The sequence below is a fragment of the Verruconis gallopava genome, assembly GCF_000836295.1.
Source record: "Verruconis gallopava strain CBS 43764 unplaced genomic scaffold supercont1.23, whole genome shotgun sequence".
Taxonomy (NCBI): Eukaryota; Fungi; Ascomycota; class Dothideomycetes; order Venturiales; family Sympoventuriaceae; genus Verruconis; species Verruconis gallopava.
The window spans coordinates 255,340-267,621 of record NW_015622159.1 but is presented as its reverse complement, the minus strand read 5'-3'; the positions used below and the strand labels follow the sequence as shown (position 1 = coordinate 267,621).

General features: G+C 54.8%; 3 protein-coding genes across 3 annotated transcripts; 2 read left to right on the top strand and 1 right to left on the bottom strand.

Moving 5' to 3' along the window:
- The first annotated feature begins 2,480 nt into the window (after positions 1-2,480).
- Positions 2,481-3,501, top strand: PV09_06585 (uncharacterized protein). Its single transcript, XM_016360252.1, has 2 exons — positions 2,481-2,731; positions 2,787-3,501. Exons 1-2 carry the CDS (start codon positions 2,709-2,711, stop codon positions 3,223-3,225), a joined length of 462 nt encoding a protein of 153 aa, XP_016211964.1. The 5' UTR covers positions 2,481-2,708; the 3' UTR covers positions 3,226-3,501.
- PV09_06584 (dolichyl pyrophosphate Glc1Man9GlcNAc2 alpha-1,3-glucosyltransferase) lies at positions 3,440-5,857 on the bottom strand. Its single transcript, XM_016360251.1, has 3 exons — positions 5,453-5,857; positions 5,256-5,334; positions 3,440-4,928 (listed from the first exon to the last, which is right to left on the bottom strand). The coding sequence occupies exons 1-3, from the start codon at positions 5,533-5,535 to the stop codon at positions 3,588-3,590; spliced, it is 1,503 nt and encodes a 500-aa protein (XP_016211963.1). The 5' UTR covers positions 5,536-5,857; the 3' UTR covers positions 3,440-3,587.
- Positions 5,858-7,557: 1,700 nt separating this feature from the next.
- Positions 7,558-11,862, top strand: PV09_06583 (uncharacterized protein). Its single transcript, XM_016360250.1, has 2 exons — positions 7,558-8,322; positions 8,385-11,862. The coding sequence occupies exon 2, from the start codon at positions 8,591-8,593 to the stop codon at positions 11,012-11,014; it is 2,424 nt and encodes an 807-aa protein (XP_016211962.1). The 5' UTR covers positions 7,558-8,322; positions 8,385-8,590; the 3' UTR covers positions 11,015-11,862.
- The last annotated feature ends 420 nt before the right edge of the window (positions 11,863-12,282 follow it).

Genomic DNA, 12,282 nt, shown 5'->3' with positions numbered 1-12,282 from the left:
TGTTCAAGAGATCGGTGGTCCGGCTAAGACATTGAGCGCGACTTTGGAGAAGGCTCCGTCCCATGAAAGCTTTGTTTTCAGCGGTGGAGATCCACGTTCCCAGTCACGTTCAGTATCGTCCTTTATATGGACATGAGCTATTTTGAATTTCGCTCCCATGGTACAAGGAGAGCTGCGCTTTACAGGCAGGATGACAGCCCCAATCCTTCACAACATTCCCTTCAGATCAATTAACTTTTATTGGAATTTTCAAGGCACTTTTCAGCTCTTTCTGGATCAAGGAGTTAATTTTATACATGGCAGTTCTGAGATCGCCATTGCTACATGATTGTCTCGGCCGATTGCTCGCCGATATTTACCTCTGTCCAAGCTCTTCTCGTTCTGTAAGCTTGCTTTTACAATACGGAGTGTAGCCGGACCCACTCTGAAATTGTCCTTATACGATTGGCCATAGTCTTATGCAATCCTGTGTAGGAGTTTGACCGCTTAGCGTGGTTCATCCAAGTACACGGTAAAGCTGAAAGTGCTGCACTGTAACACAGAACGCGTGTTCGTTTCAATGCTTATCAGAAACTCGATGACGATGAATAGAATGGCTGAGATCAATGCCGCCAATGCTTATGATTTGAGCTTGTCGAAACAAGCAGTCAAATTCGTGAACATCTGAGTCTATGCAAACTGGGTGCAGTAATGAAATCCTTGGAGGTATAACTCAAGAAGTTTAGACAGCCGTCGGAATTTCAAGGCGGAGGAGGATCGGAAACAACCTCGGAAGTCTCTGCTGCACTAGTTGAGGTCCTCAAGACACACGGTTCTGTGTCACCGGAGCCAAAGACAAACACACTTGATGCGGTGGTCTTTGTGTCAGCGCCGAAAACCGCACATGATTCTATAAGTACTTACGCGCTTGCTTGTTGTCACCAGGACGTGGATGAGGGCATCCGATTCTGTCTAAGTGGTCGGCACCAGATCAGCGAGGCCAGAAACGAATACTTGATAACGTAGTCGCCAGTGTTTCCTACGTGAAGCGAAGGCAGATATCGCACGGCGAGTAGCTGAAGAATCAAAGAAGTCAAGCCCGCTCCCTTCTCGCCGCTTCGCCAGTGTGCATAAAGGATCAGATTTCCCCGCTAGATTTGCTGGGACCCGAGAAGCATAATAGATTTTTATGGAGTACAGTTTCAAAACTACAGCTGCAAACTGGTCATGCAAACGCATTGCCAACGAGAGCCACCCTATGTCTGCACTCACCTGTAAAGATCAAGCTCTGGCCAAGATGACTTGCTGTGGTCGCCAAAGTGCACCGGTAAAATTTGACACCTCACTATGGAGACATCTTTTTTATATAAACCACAAAGAGATGCCAGGAACAACACTCTACATTGCTAATGTACTGTAACATTGGGCCATTTAAAACATTGGATTTTGCACAGTTGCAGAACGTGGGTTGGTACAGGGTCCACATGTCGCTAATGAATAATCTGGTGGACATGCATCTTCGTCTCCTTGGATGATCTCACCCGAAACTTAATCTAAGAGACTAACGAGGAGGAAATGAGCACATATATACTCAATCACTCCTGGATATGCCGCCGTTACGTCCAACGGCCGCAGAGATCGTGCGCGGCGAGCCTCATGTAATACTACCATCCCATCATACCAGCATCACAACTTCGGGTAGTTCGCGAATGGGCAGATGGAGGTCCGACAGCTGCTCTGGCAATGTCGGCATGCCCACCTGACGTGCGTGCCTTGCCTACAATGCGGGCTTTAAGTACAATCTTCATAACGTGTACATTGGGGACTTTGCTCGAGAACCATTGTGAGTCGCCAGTATCAGTTCTTGGGCAAGCGAAGACTCGAGACCTCCTCAAGCTATCCGGTGCCCCGGGTTTGCATAGAATACCCCACGGAGCTGGCCAAAGTATGGAAGACGAGCTGGATAGGCGTATGTTGAGTTGCGGCTCATCCACTATCTCGGAACAACGGACGAGAAGGCCTTCACACAACGCGTTGCACAAGGTGAGATCTTGCGAACTTGAAGCAGCGAGACTCGAAGTTGTTGGGGCTTGTCTGCCGCTGCATAGAACATGTTTTTGGCCCATAAGACGTACCACTGACGGCGACCCATTCTTTGACAGTCGAGAGCCACGAGCTGCGACCGGTAATTGAGGCATTGCGTCACGAGTCATCGCACGGCAAGCCCATAATATATGACACGGTATCAGAAAATACGACCGACAATGCCCTGTAGCCTACCCCCAGATCCCACTAGTCTCCAAATCATGTGATAGAGCTCGATATCGAAGTACGTTTCGCCCTGATATCACCGTGAACCTAGGCATTGTGTTGCTTCAATGGGAAGACATCACACGAAATCGAGCTAAGGCCGCCCAAATCAGGAGAGAATCACCTCGAGCCAAGGTCCAGGCTTCTGACCAATTCTTGTTCCGGTGACTTGGTACGAAGCCATTCACAGTTCCTTTTTATTCTTTTTACCCTCTGCTCTTTTATGGTTTGCCGTCGCAAGATAACATTCTCACCGAGAAAAAGGACATCGCTCAAACGAGAGAAACAAGACCGAGCAAGGCAAGACGCGACCGCGGTCATCGCGTCACATATCTAAAACACGTGCACAAAGGCGTCGTCGCCAAAGAAAAAATTGAAGGAAAAAAAAATCGAAGACGAAAAGGGAGAAGAAAAGATCAATGGCTTCTACTGAACATAGCAGGTACGCCACCAAAACGATCCGCGTCCGCCACGGAAGTCGCTGACAGATTGCTGAGTTACAGGAACGCCTCCACCACGGCAGCGGTGGCCGCCGCCGCCGACGCCGAGAGGTACTTCTTCCCGCTGAAGAACGACGTGCTCGAACGCAAGTGGATGTGCGAGATCAAGCCCAAGGTCGAGGCGTGCCTGCGCAACGAGGGCATCTGGCCGTGCATTCGAACCGTCCACCTGTGCCGGCTGGGCCGCTCGGCGACCGACAGCAAGGTGGTTGCGCGCATCTCGCACTTCAGGGCGCTGCCGGCCCGCTGGCAGAACCCGGCCCTGGATGTCGCGCGCGCGACGTACGAGGACGTGCTGGGCGACGTGTTCGCGGCGTACGGGCTCGAGTGGGAGCTGGTCAGGGTCAAAGAGGCTGCCGCCGACACGTGGGCCGCGTCGACGGCGGGTGGGTGGCGCGACTTTACCGATCCAAACGATCCTTTGGCTCCAAGATGAGATTGCTCTGTTGGGCGCTGTGACTAGGAGGGAGGGACGGACGGATAGAAGCAAAGAATGGTAAAGAAGGCGTGTCTTTGACAAGCGGTCAGCACGAGAGTTTGCAGCACGCGAGTGCACGCCGAGTGCAGGGATTATACTCCTTCAATGCGGCTCTCTTAAAACTCATTTAAAAGAAAAAAAAAATAACTGCATAGAAAACAAGTAGAGGAAGGCACGGAAATGAAAGTTTGGAACCCTGATGCAACGGGGAAGCTTAGCGGAAAGTTTTGCACATGGCAAGCGTGCGCTGTGCAGTGAGAGCCTCAAATTTCTTTTTTATTTTCCACCATCTCTCACCCAGTCATGGATGCATGATGCGTCTATTCGGAGAAGTACACGACCATGTAGCCGACCCAGCTGGCAAAGACGCCCAACGCCGAGTAAGATGAAATGAACATAAGAGGCAAGAACTCGTACCTGTGCCTGAACAGCAGGCCATGGACGAGGGAGCAGTACACGATGAGGGGGATGGCGACGGCGATGTACAGCAAGCTGAAGCGGTCGAGGAGGAAGAACCTGCGGTGGGAGGCGGCGGGGGCCAGTCTGTCGAAGGCGGTGAGGAACACGACGAGCCAGAGGATGGTGTAGACCGTCTTCACCGGGAACTCCTGGGTAGTGAAGAGTAGAGGAAAGAGAGAGACATGGCCTGCGACGGCGAGGGGTCGAAAGGCGCCGAGGTGGCGTCTGTCGTTCAGGCAATGGAGAAGGAAGGGGATGATGATCAGCAGGATAGCTTTCTCGTGGACGTGCCAGCCGAACAGGAAGGAGGCGTACGCGGTCAGGGTGAGGGCGCCGAGGAAGGTATGGTAGGTGGGTGAGAAGAAGAGCTTGGCCAGGGCGGGCAGCTGCGCGGCGATGGTGAGCAAGAAGGTCTGTCGCGGCGTGATCTCGGGCAGGACAGCAAAGGCCGTGTCGCCGATGAGACCACGGGTGCCACTGGTCAGCGCCTCGCGACTGATGGGAAGCTTAAGGTAGGGAGCGAGGTAGATGAGCACGCGGTCGGCGAAGGAATACATGGCCCAGATGTTTGGCGCCCAGTACGCGTGGCATAGGCCGCGGGAGAATGGGAACAGTCTGGAGAGTAGCTGAGGGATCTGGCCCCACACCGCAAAGGGGCCGAAGGCGAGGGCGAAGATGCCGACGATGCCGACGCCGAGCCTGACGCAGTTGAGGAACTGGATGCGGAGGAGGGAGCGAGGAGCCAGACAGTACGCCCGCAGAAGGAACACAAAGTAGGCGGGCGCCAGGTACAAATAGATGTGCTTCATGCACAAGAGGGCGGCGAACAGCAGCCCGCTTGATAACAGCTTTCTCTCGCGGGCGAGTACGATGGACAGGATGAGGACGCCGTACATGGAGCCGTTGTACTGGAAGTGGATATGGTCGATGATCAGCAGGCCGGGTGACAGGAAGATGGCCAGAGCGGCGGCGTTAGCCGCCTTCTTCGCGCCGGAGGAGCGCACGTAGCGGTGCAGGGCATACAGCAGGACTAGCTCACTGACGATGACCGTGGCTCGCTGGAAGTAGACTGTCTGCCAGCTGTCGTAGCCCAGGTTTTGCACGCTGAGCATGAGCGGGTCAGCGAATTGGGCCACTTGGGACAGGAGCCACTCGAAGTAGGCGAAGAATGGAGGGTAGTCGAGCGTCCATTCCGATGTTTTCTGCAGACGATCAATCAGCATCGGGGAGACATTATCATCAACATCATTATTATCATATCACGTGAGCTTATGCGACTATGTGTCTGAGTCGCAGCGACTCAGTGGCGAGCTAAGTGCTACATCGCAAGTCCGAGAGCCGAAACTAACAGACGTTGAGGTTTCCGGTGTGCTTCCGTGACCTGCGAGCTGGTGATAGGTCTGACACCACAAGGGAGATTTACGCCGATCAGGCCGAACTCAGCTGGCGGAAAGCGACAAAGAACCTTAAAGGATCGAGAGGCCAGAGACAGGGAGGGCGTTTGCACAAGGGGTGGGGGAACTTCGTACCTCGTAGTACCACTGTTTGACGGGCAGCGAATATGTTAGAGCCAGCCAGTTGCGGTGGACTTCGAAATCGGTGGACTTGCTGTTGGGTTCGAGAAAAAAAGGCAATTAGCTAGGGCGCCACATAAAACAAATCATGGCCTATCCGAGACGGGTGTGGGAAGGGAAGGGGGATGGAAAAGTGACTTGGGCAGTCATACTAAGCCGGGAAGAGGAGAACCTTGAACGCGGTTGCGACGATGGCGCACTGGCCCAGCGACGGATAGAAGGCATCAGTCGACATGATGTGGTTGCTGGTGGCGGACGGAGACGGCCATTCAAGCTACAACAAGCATTGGACTGAAGCGTCCAGACAGGAACTGTCTTGGGCGGGAAGATGGCGGCGGAGAGGGTTGTGGCGAAGGGGGTGGAGGGGGAAGGGAGAACGAGATGAGATGAGGAAATGAGTGAGGAGCAGGAGGAAAAGGAAGAGGAGAATCGCAGCAGCAGCGCCGCAGGAGCGGGAAGAAGAACAACGACGACGACGACAACAAGAACAGCACCAACAACAACGAGAGCAACGACGAGGACGAGAAACAAGTACCACAGTAATAATTTTAGTTTTGAAACGTTTCGAACTTGTCGATGCAAAGTGGATCTGTCGGTTGCACACCCACCCACACACACATATACTTGTATATACATCATGCACACACAAACGCACACACGCACACACACACAAACGTACGCGCACCTACGACGCAGGCACCGCGCGTAAGCGCCGGGAGCTAGAACAGTCAGACCCAGACCTGGCGCCGTTCACTCCCCACTCTGGCCCCGTTCCCATGTTCCACCTTGTGTGGCACACAACGGGCACGAGTAGTAGCACACGGCCCCGTCGTCGGTCGTCTGCTTGCGATCACGATTGCTGTCGTCCGTGATTCTTCCACATCGCAGACCGTCCGCCCGCCCGCTCGTGCCATTGCGTCGCCGCTGTGCGCACTTTCTTGGCTGCCACCGCAGACACGTTTGCGGGAGCGGGAGAAGAAAGCCCGGGAAACGATGGGCACGGGGACTACTGTCGGAACCCAACAATTCACGAAGGGACCTCGGACGGCCAACGTGCTGGGCCGCCTGTGTGTCGGTCCGATTTGTCCATTTGATGTAGGAGTGCTGCTGGTGTCTGTTGGTGATATGCCAACACGAGGGCCCCTCAATGGTCGTAGATGAAGCTGACCATCTCTTTGCCCTTTTTTGACGGGGCCTATAGTCAAGCCAGGTCGGGCTTCGACCATCCGCGCCGCGTCGATTGGCTGGGCCCACTTTACGGGGCGGGAGTCAAGCAGGCTCGCGGGAGAGATAAGATGGATAAGGAGAGTGACAGCGCGAGGTAAGGCAAGGCAAGATCTAGCACGGCACGGCGTGGCATGGCATGGCAATGGCATGCCATGGCGAGGCAAGACAAGGCAAGGCGGGACAAGGCCGGACAGCAAAAGGCCAAAAACAAGGGGCAGAGGTACCAGCTGCGCTACCAGTTCGTGGCCTGTAGGACAATGGTAGAAGAATCGTAGACGAGCAAACCGCCGACAAGGCAACGATCGGTGCGTCCAAGGAGCCCAGATGGGGGGGCATCAGCGACACGACACGTAAACGAGCAGCGAGAGTGATGGTGAAGTCTGCCCGTCCATCGCCCCTGAGGCTTCGCAAGTACGGTCACCACCGCCATCGTCACGGCAGACGGGCTAAGCATGTCGTTTGGGCGCTGGTTGTCGTGCCCCGTGGACAAGACTGTGGTGTGCACTCACTCCACCATAATCCACAGATGTGCTCCGTCGGCCATGGACCATGGCACTGCCGTTGCTGCGGACGACGACGACGATGATGGTGACGCGCGATGGTGAGAGGTGCTACCGCCGGGTTGGCTCCTCCTGCTCCCCCTTCCCCACCGTCGTCCTCATCCACATCGTCGTCATCCCCATCGTCCCCATCCTCATCACCGTCACCCCAATCACCGGCATCCTGCTCTCCTGGACCAGCCACTGCCGCCATCCACTTCCGACAAGAAGGACTTGTGGCCACCTCCCCCAATCGCCGCCTCTCCTCCCGCGCGCACCGGCGTTTCCATCCCATACGGCAGCACGGCCGATCCAGACGTCGAACGGCCTTGCCGCCGTTCTCTGCAGCAACACCACGCAGTGCACTCAGCCCAGGAGCTCTGGGAAAGGGAGAGGAAACGAAGGGACGAGCAAGCGGCGCGGTGCTTTCTGGCCTAGTGCTACGCCCACGCTCCCCAAAGCACAGACCGTGCAATTTACCACATTGGGCCGGCCTCCTGGATGCGTTCGAAATGATGCCAATCAATCCATTGCCCTTTTCATCTCGTTTCCTGTCCCTCTGGGTTTTCCGTCTTCGTCACCCTCTTTGTCGCTCTCCCTCTTGTCTTTCTTCCTCTCTTGTTCTGTGCACACCTTGCGGTTCTTCTCTCCCTGTCCCTCTCTCTTCCTCTCCCTCTCTTCTTCCTCTTCTTCTTCTGCCCTTCCTCCTCGGCCTAATTCATTCTTTTTCGCTTCTTGCTTCGTTCGAAATCAATCCACACGCTCTTTTCCGGCCGCCGCTCTGCGTTGCACGCTCGTTTGCTCGAGTCTGCCGCTCTCGATCGACCCCGTGCCTTTATGATTCTCCCTTGAGAGAGCGTCTTTGTAACATCCCTCCACGCCCGCCCTGTACTTTTCTGGCGAGGGTCTCTTCCGTGGCTCCCTTTCGTTCGCTACATCGGCCAACCTGCTCCCGAAGAACCATCTTCGACACTTGGGAACGTCAGAAAACTAGTCCATTCATTACTTACTCGTCCCTTCATTTCAACCTGCTCGCGCCGCTTGCTCCCAAGCCAGCTTCTTCATCGACCGCACGGCTTCTAATCACGCCTCTCCCTTTGCCCGACTTTCGCACGCCACCCTCGCTCGAACAGTGGTCAGCCCGTGATTGGATCTTGTCCAACTTCGCTTTGATTCGTTTCATTCCCGCCCTCTTGCTGTCGAGCCTCCGCCTTTGCGGGCCTGCTATAACTCTACCGGCGTCTGTCAAGCAAACTGTGCGCACAACCCTTTTGTCCGTGTTCGTTGAACGGATTCCATGCTGACGCTGATGCAACAGTTTGCCGTAATCTCGTCCGCTAGGATAGCGCTCTCTTTCCATTGAGCCTTCCTGTATCTTAAACTTGTATTAGTTAACCGCCAGTTCTACCCGTTCTCGACACTAGCTCGTCCGGTGACGTTACAACCGGGCGGCATCCATTCGTCACGACGGCTGTTCTATCGAGCTCTCTTCGGGACACGGCTGTCCCGCCGCACCTGCTCGGTATGCAGCATCAGGAAACCGGCTCGAATGCTGCGCATAGGCCAGGTCAGATGCCATCATTCTCAAAGGGCTCCATCAACGGTGACCACGCCGGCTTCTCGCAAGCCGGCTTTCACGCCAGTCGACCCTCGCTCAGTGGATACGCCGAGACGCATCCCAACAGGAACAGCATCGCCAACATCAACACATCGCGAATGTCGACCGGCCAGGCCGCTGACATGCAGACACCCGGCACCGCCTTCGACATGAACTTCACCCCGCTTCTGCCTTCGCAATTGCTTCTGGGAAGCCCTTTCCAGCCAGGTTCGCCCAACGCATTCGCTTCGCCCCAGTTCCAAAGCTTCGCCAACTTCGCCAGCGCAAACGGTACACAGCATGGCCACGCAAACCAGATGGGCAGCCCCGTTGCTGCCCAAGCGTCCATGTCTCCCACCCTTTACCAGAACATCATGTCGCCGACCATAGGTGCCGGCTCCTTCATTTCGCCGCAGTCGCCCACCGCGGGCTACACCACTCAGATGGGCTTTGGCAGCCAGCTAGGCGTCACCCCGGGTCTGCTGTCAGGGACGAGCAGGACCGTATACCTGGGCAACATCCCCTCTGACACTACGGCCGAGGAGATCCTGAATCATGTCCGCAGCGGACAGGTCGAGTCTGTGCGACTGCTTCTGGACAAGAACTGCGCTTTCATCTCCTTCCTCGACAGCAGCTCGGCTACACACTTCCACTCGGACGCTATCCTAAAGAAGCTCTCCATCAAGGGACAGGACATCAAGATCGGCTGGGGTAAGCCCTCTCACGTGCCCACGTCCGTTTCACTGGCTGTGCAGCAGTCCGGCGCCTCGAGGAACGTGTACCTGGGCAACCTGCCGGAGGATATCACGGAAGAAGAGATTCGGGAAGACCTGGGCAAGTACGGCGCCATTGACACCGTCAAGATGGTTAGGGAGAAGAACATTGCCTTCGTCCACTTCCTTTCGATTGGCAACGCGGTAAAAGCGGTTGCCCAGCTCCCCCAGGAGCCGAAGTGGCAGGCTCCACGCCGTGTTTACTACGGCAAGGACCGATGTGCGTATGTCTCCAAAACCCAGCAGCAAAACGCGGCCCAGTACTTGGGCATCGCTCCTGGCTACGCCCACGTGCTCAACGGCGCCGATCGTGACCTGATCTCGAGCGCGCTCGCTCAGCAATCGGTCGCCGCTGCCGCCGTCGCCACTTCGGCGGGCGGTGTCAACAACCTCGGAAACCGAACCGTGTACCTGGGCAACATCCACCCCGAAACCACGATCGAGGAGATCTGCAATGTCGTGCGCGGCGGTCTACTCCATCACATCCGCTACATTCCAGACAAGCACATCTGCTTCGTGACATTCATCGACCCCACATCCGCTGCCTCCTTCTACGCTCTGAGCAACCTGCAGGGCCTCATGATCCACAACAGGAGGCTCAAGATCGGTTGGGGTAAGCATTCTGGTGCACTTCCACCGGCGATTGCCCTGGCGGTCAGTGGCGGTGCCTCCAGAAACGTGTACATTGGCAACCTCGACGAATCGTGGACCGAAGATCGCCTTCGCCAGGACTTCTCCGAGTACGGCGAGATTGAATTGGTCAACACGCTGAGGGAGAAGAGCTGTGCGTTTGTCAACTTCACCAACATCGCGAACGCGATCAAGGCAATTGAAGCGGTGCGTGGCAAGGAGGAGTACAAGAGATTCAAGGTCAACTTCGGCAAGGACCGCTGTGGCAACCCTCCTCGTCAGATCAACACCCAACATGGGAACCAGCAAAACAATGAGGGTGGCTCCTCGTCATCTCCGGTCAACGGCATGCAGGGTCCCAACCGGCAGACGTCGCCTTCGAATGTTACAACCGGCATTCTTAACTCAGGCGGCCCAAACGCGCTGCTGATGTACCTCCAGCAAGCGCAGGCTAACCAGGTACCGACACATACATCGACACCTGACATACCGTCGATCAACAATCTGCCTCAGCAATCTGCCTTCACGTCAGCACAGACACAGGCGGCCTTCTACAGCGCTGACACGTCGCCCCAGCCAACGCCGAGTCTGCACCCAAACGGTCCGTCCCATAGTTCGAGCGCCAGCTTTAGCCTTGCAAACGGAAGCTCCAGCGGCATCAACGGAATCAACGGCACCAACACCATCGGCGGTCTTCTTGCCCCGTCAAATATGGCTGGTCGCGGCTCGCAGCACTCGCGCGCCGTGAGTCTGCCCGTATTCACACAGGCGCAGAACATGCCCAGCCCGCTGGCACAGCAATCGCAGCACCAAAGCAATGGCTACAGCGGAATGAGCTCGGGTCTCGGTGGCTACAGCGTGGGCAACTCGGGTTACGGCCTTGCCATCAACGACGGCGGCCACAACGGTCTTCCTGGCTGGGTTGAGGAGGAAATTGGCGCGCAGTAATTTGCCTCGGGAACGATCAAAGACTCTAGCAAGCAGCCTTTTGTTTCCTCCCCTTTTTCCGGCTCTGCCCGCCTCTGCGCGTTTCACGACTTCTCTGTGTTTTTTTTTCGTCCCTGTAATCCTTTGGCGAACCTTATACCAAATTGTAGTTCCACGACCCAACTCTTGTGTTGTATGTGATCGATTTACCCTGCCGTTTTGTATTGTTCGCCTGGTTTGTTCTGTAAGGGAGTATTTATGGGATGCAAACGCGCGCATGCAATGGGATCTGATTCATTCATTCTTTTTGTTCGGTTTCGAGTCACCATCCATTCTTTGTTCATTTTCTATTGCTACAACAATCGGGCTGGTCAAACTTATCATTAATAACTCCTTTCCCCTCTTCCACCACAGTGCTTTCCCATAGCTTTTTCTCGTTATATTCTTCGTTTTCTTCTTTTTGTTCTCGACTATTGTTAATATGCTGTGGTGGAACGGAGTAACTGCCGTTCGTCCTTTTCACCTGCATTCCGTTTTTTTGGCTTACACATCGGATCGCTGTTGCAACATACAAATGCGGTCTGGATGGGAAAGAGTGAGAGAAAGAGAGATACCACAGGAAACAGCCAAAAGGCCTATTGAAGGTATGGGAAGCTTGAGAGGACGAGATGTTTGGGAGAAGTACGGCTGGTCTATTCGTGGCCAGGTGAGGAGGCACAGGAATGGGTTTATGTAGCAAGTACGGGTAGGAGCATAGTCAATCTCGCCAGACGAATAAGAGACCCGTTCCTCCACCACTCAAAGGCAAAGGCAATCTAATGTAGTCAGATTAGAAAGAGCTTCCCGCTCAAAAGCTGCCTTGGTTTCCCTCCGGCTTCGTCCCGTCTCACGAATGACATCTTTCATCCTGGATTTCACGTTGTTTTCCTCACATGGCCGGGCAGCTCGCAGTGCGTCTCGATGGCCATGAGCTGCTACAGCGCAGTACCAGCAGCCTTGTCTCGCCATAGGCGAAGTTGCTTGTTGACGCAGCACTCTTTTTAATCCCTCCCTCATTCTCGTTTCTTACTTTTTTATTCTATTTTATTTTATTTTTATTTATATTTTCGAACTTTTTTTGTGTGTGGCAAAAGCACAGCCCAAGACGGGGAAGCCCACGACAAGCAGGGCAGGCCTGGCCTCACTTTCCTTTCCATCTATCCCGCAGTTGATCGCGCCAGCAGGTCAGCGTTTCTGAAAAAAAAAAAAAAAAAAAAAAAAAAAAAAAAAAAAAAAGGCCTTGGATGAAG

Coding starts and splice junctions, on each gene's coding strand:
- PV09_06585 (XM_016360252.1), top strand. CDS start 2,709: ATGGCTTCTACTGAACATAGCAG. Junction 2,732..2,786: donor GCTTCTACTGAACATAGCAG/GTACGCCACCAA, acceptor CAGATTGCTGAG/TTACAGGAACGCCTCCACCA.
- PV09_06583 (XM_016360250.1), top strand. CDS start 8,591: ATGCAGCATCAGGAAACCGGCTCGAATGCTGCGCATAGGCCAGGTCAG.
- PV09_06584 (XM_016360251.1), bottom strand. CDS start 5,535: ATGTCGACTGATGCCTTCTATCCGTCGCTGGGCCAGTGCGCCATCGTC. Junction 5,335..5,452: donor GTTCTCCTCTTCCCGGCTTA/GTATGACTGCCC, acceptor CGAACCCAACAG/CAAGTCCACCGATTTCGAAG. Junction 4,929..5,255: donor TCAAACAGTGGTACTACGAG/GTACGAAGTTCC, acceptor GATCGTCTGCAG/AAAACATCGGAATGGACGCT.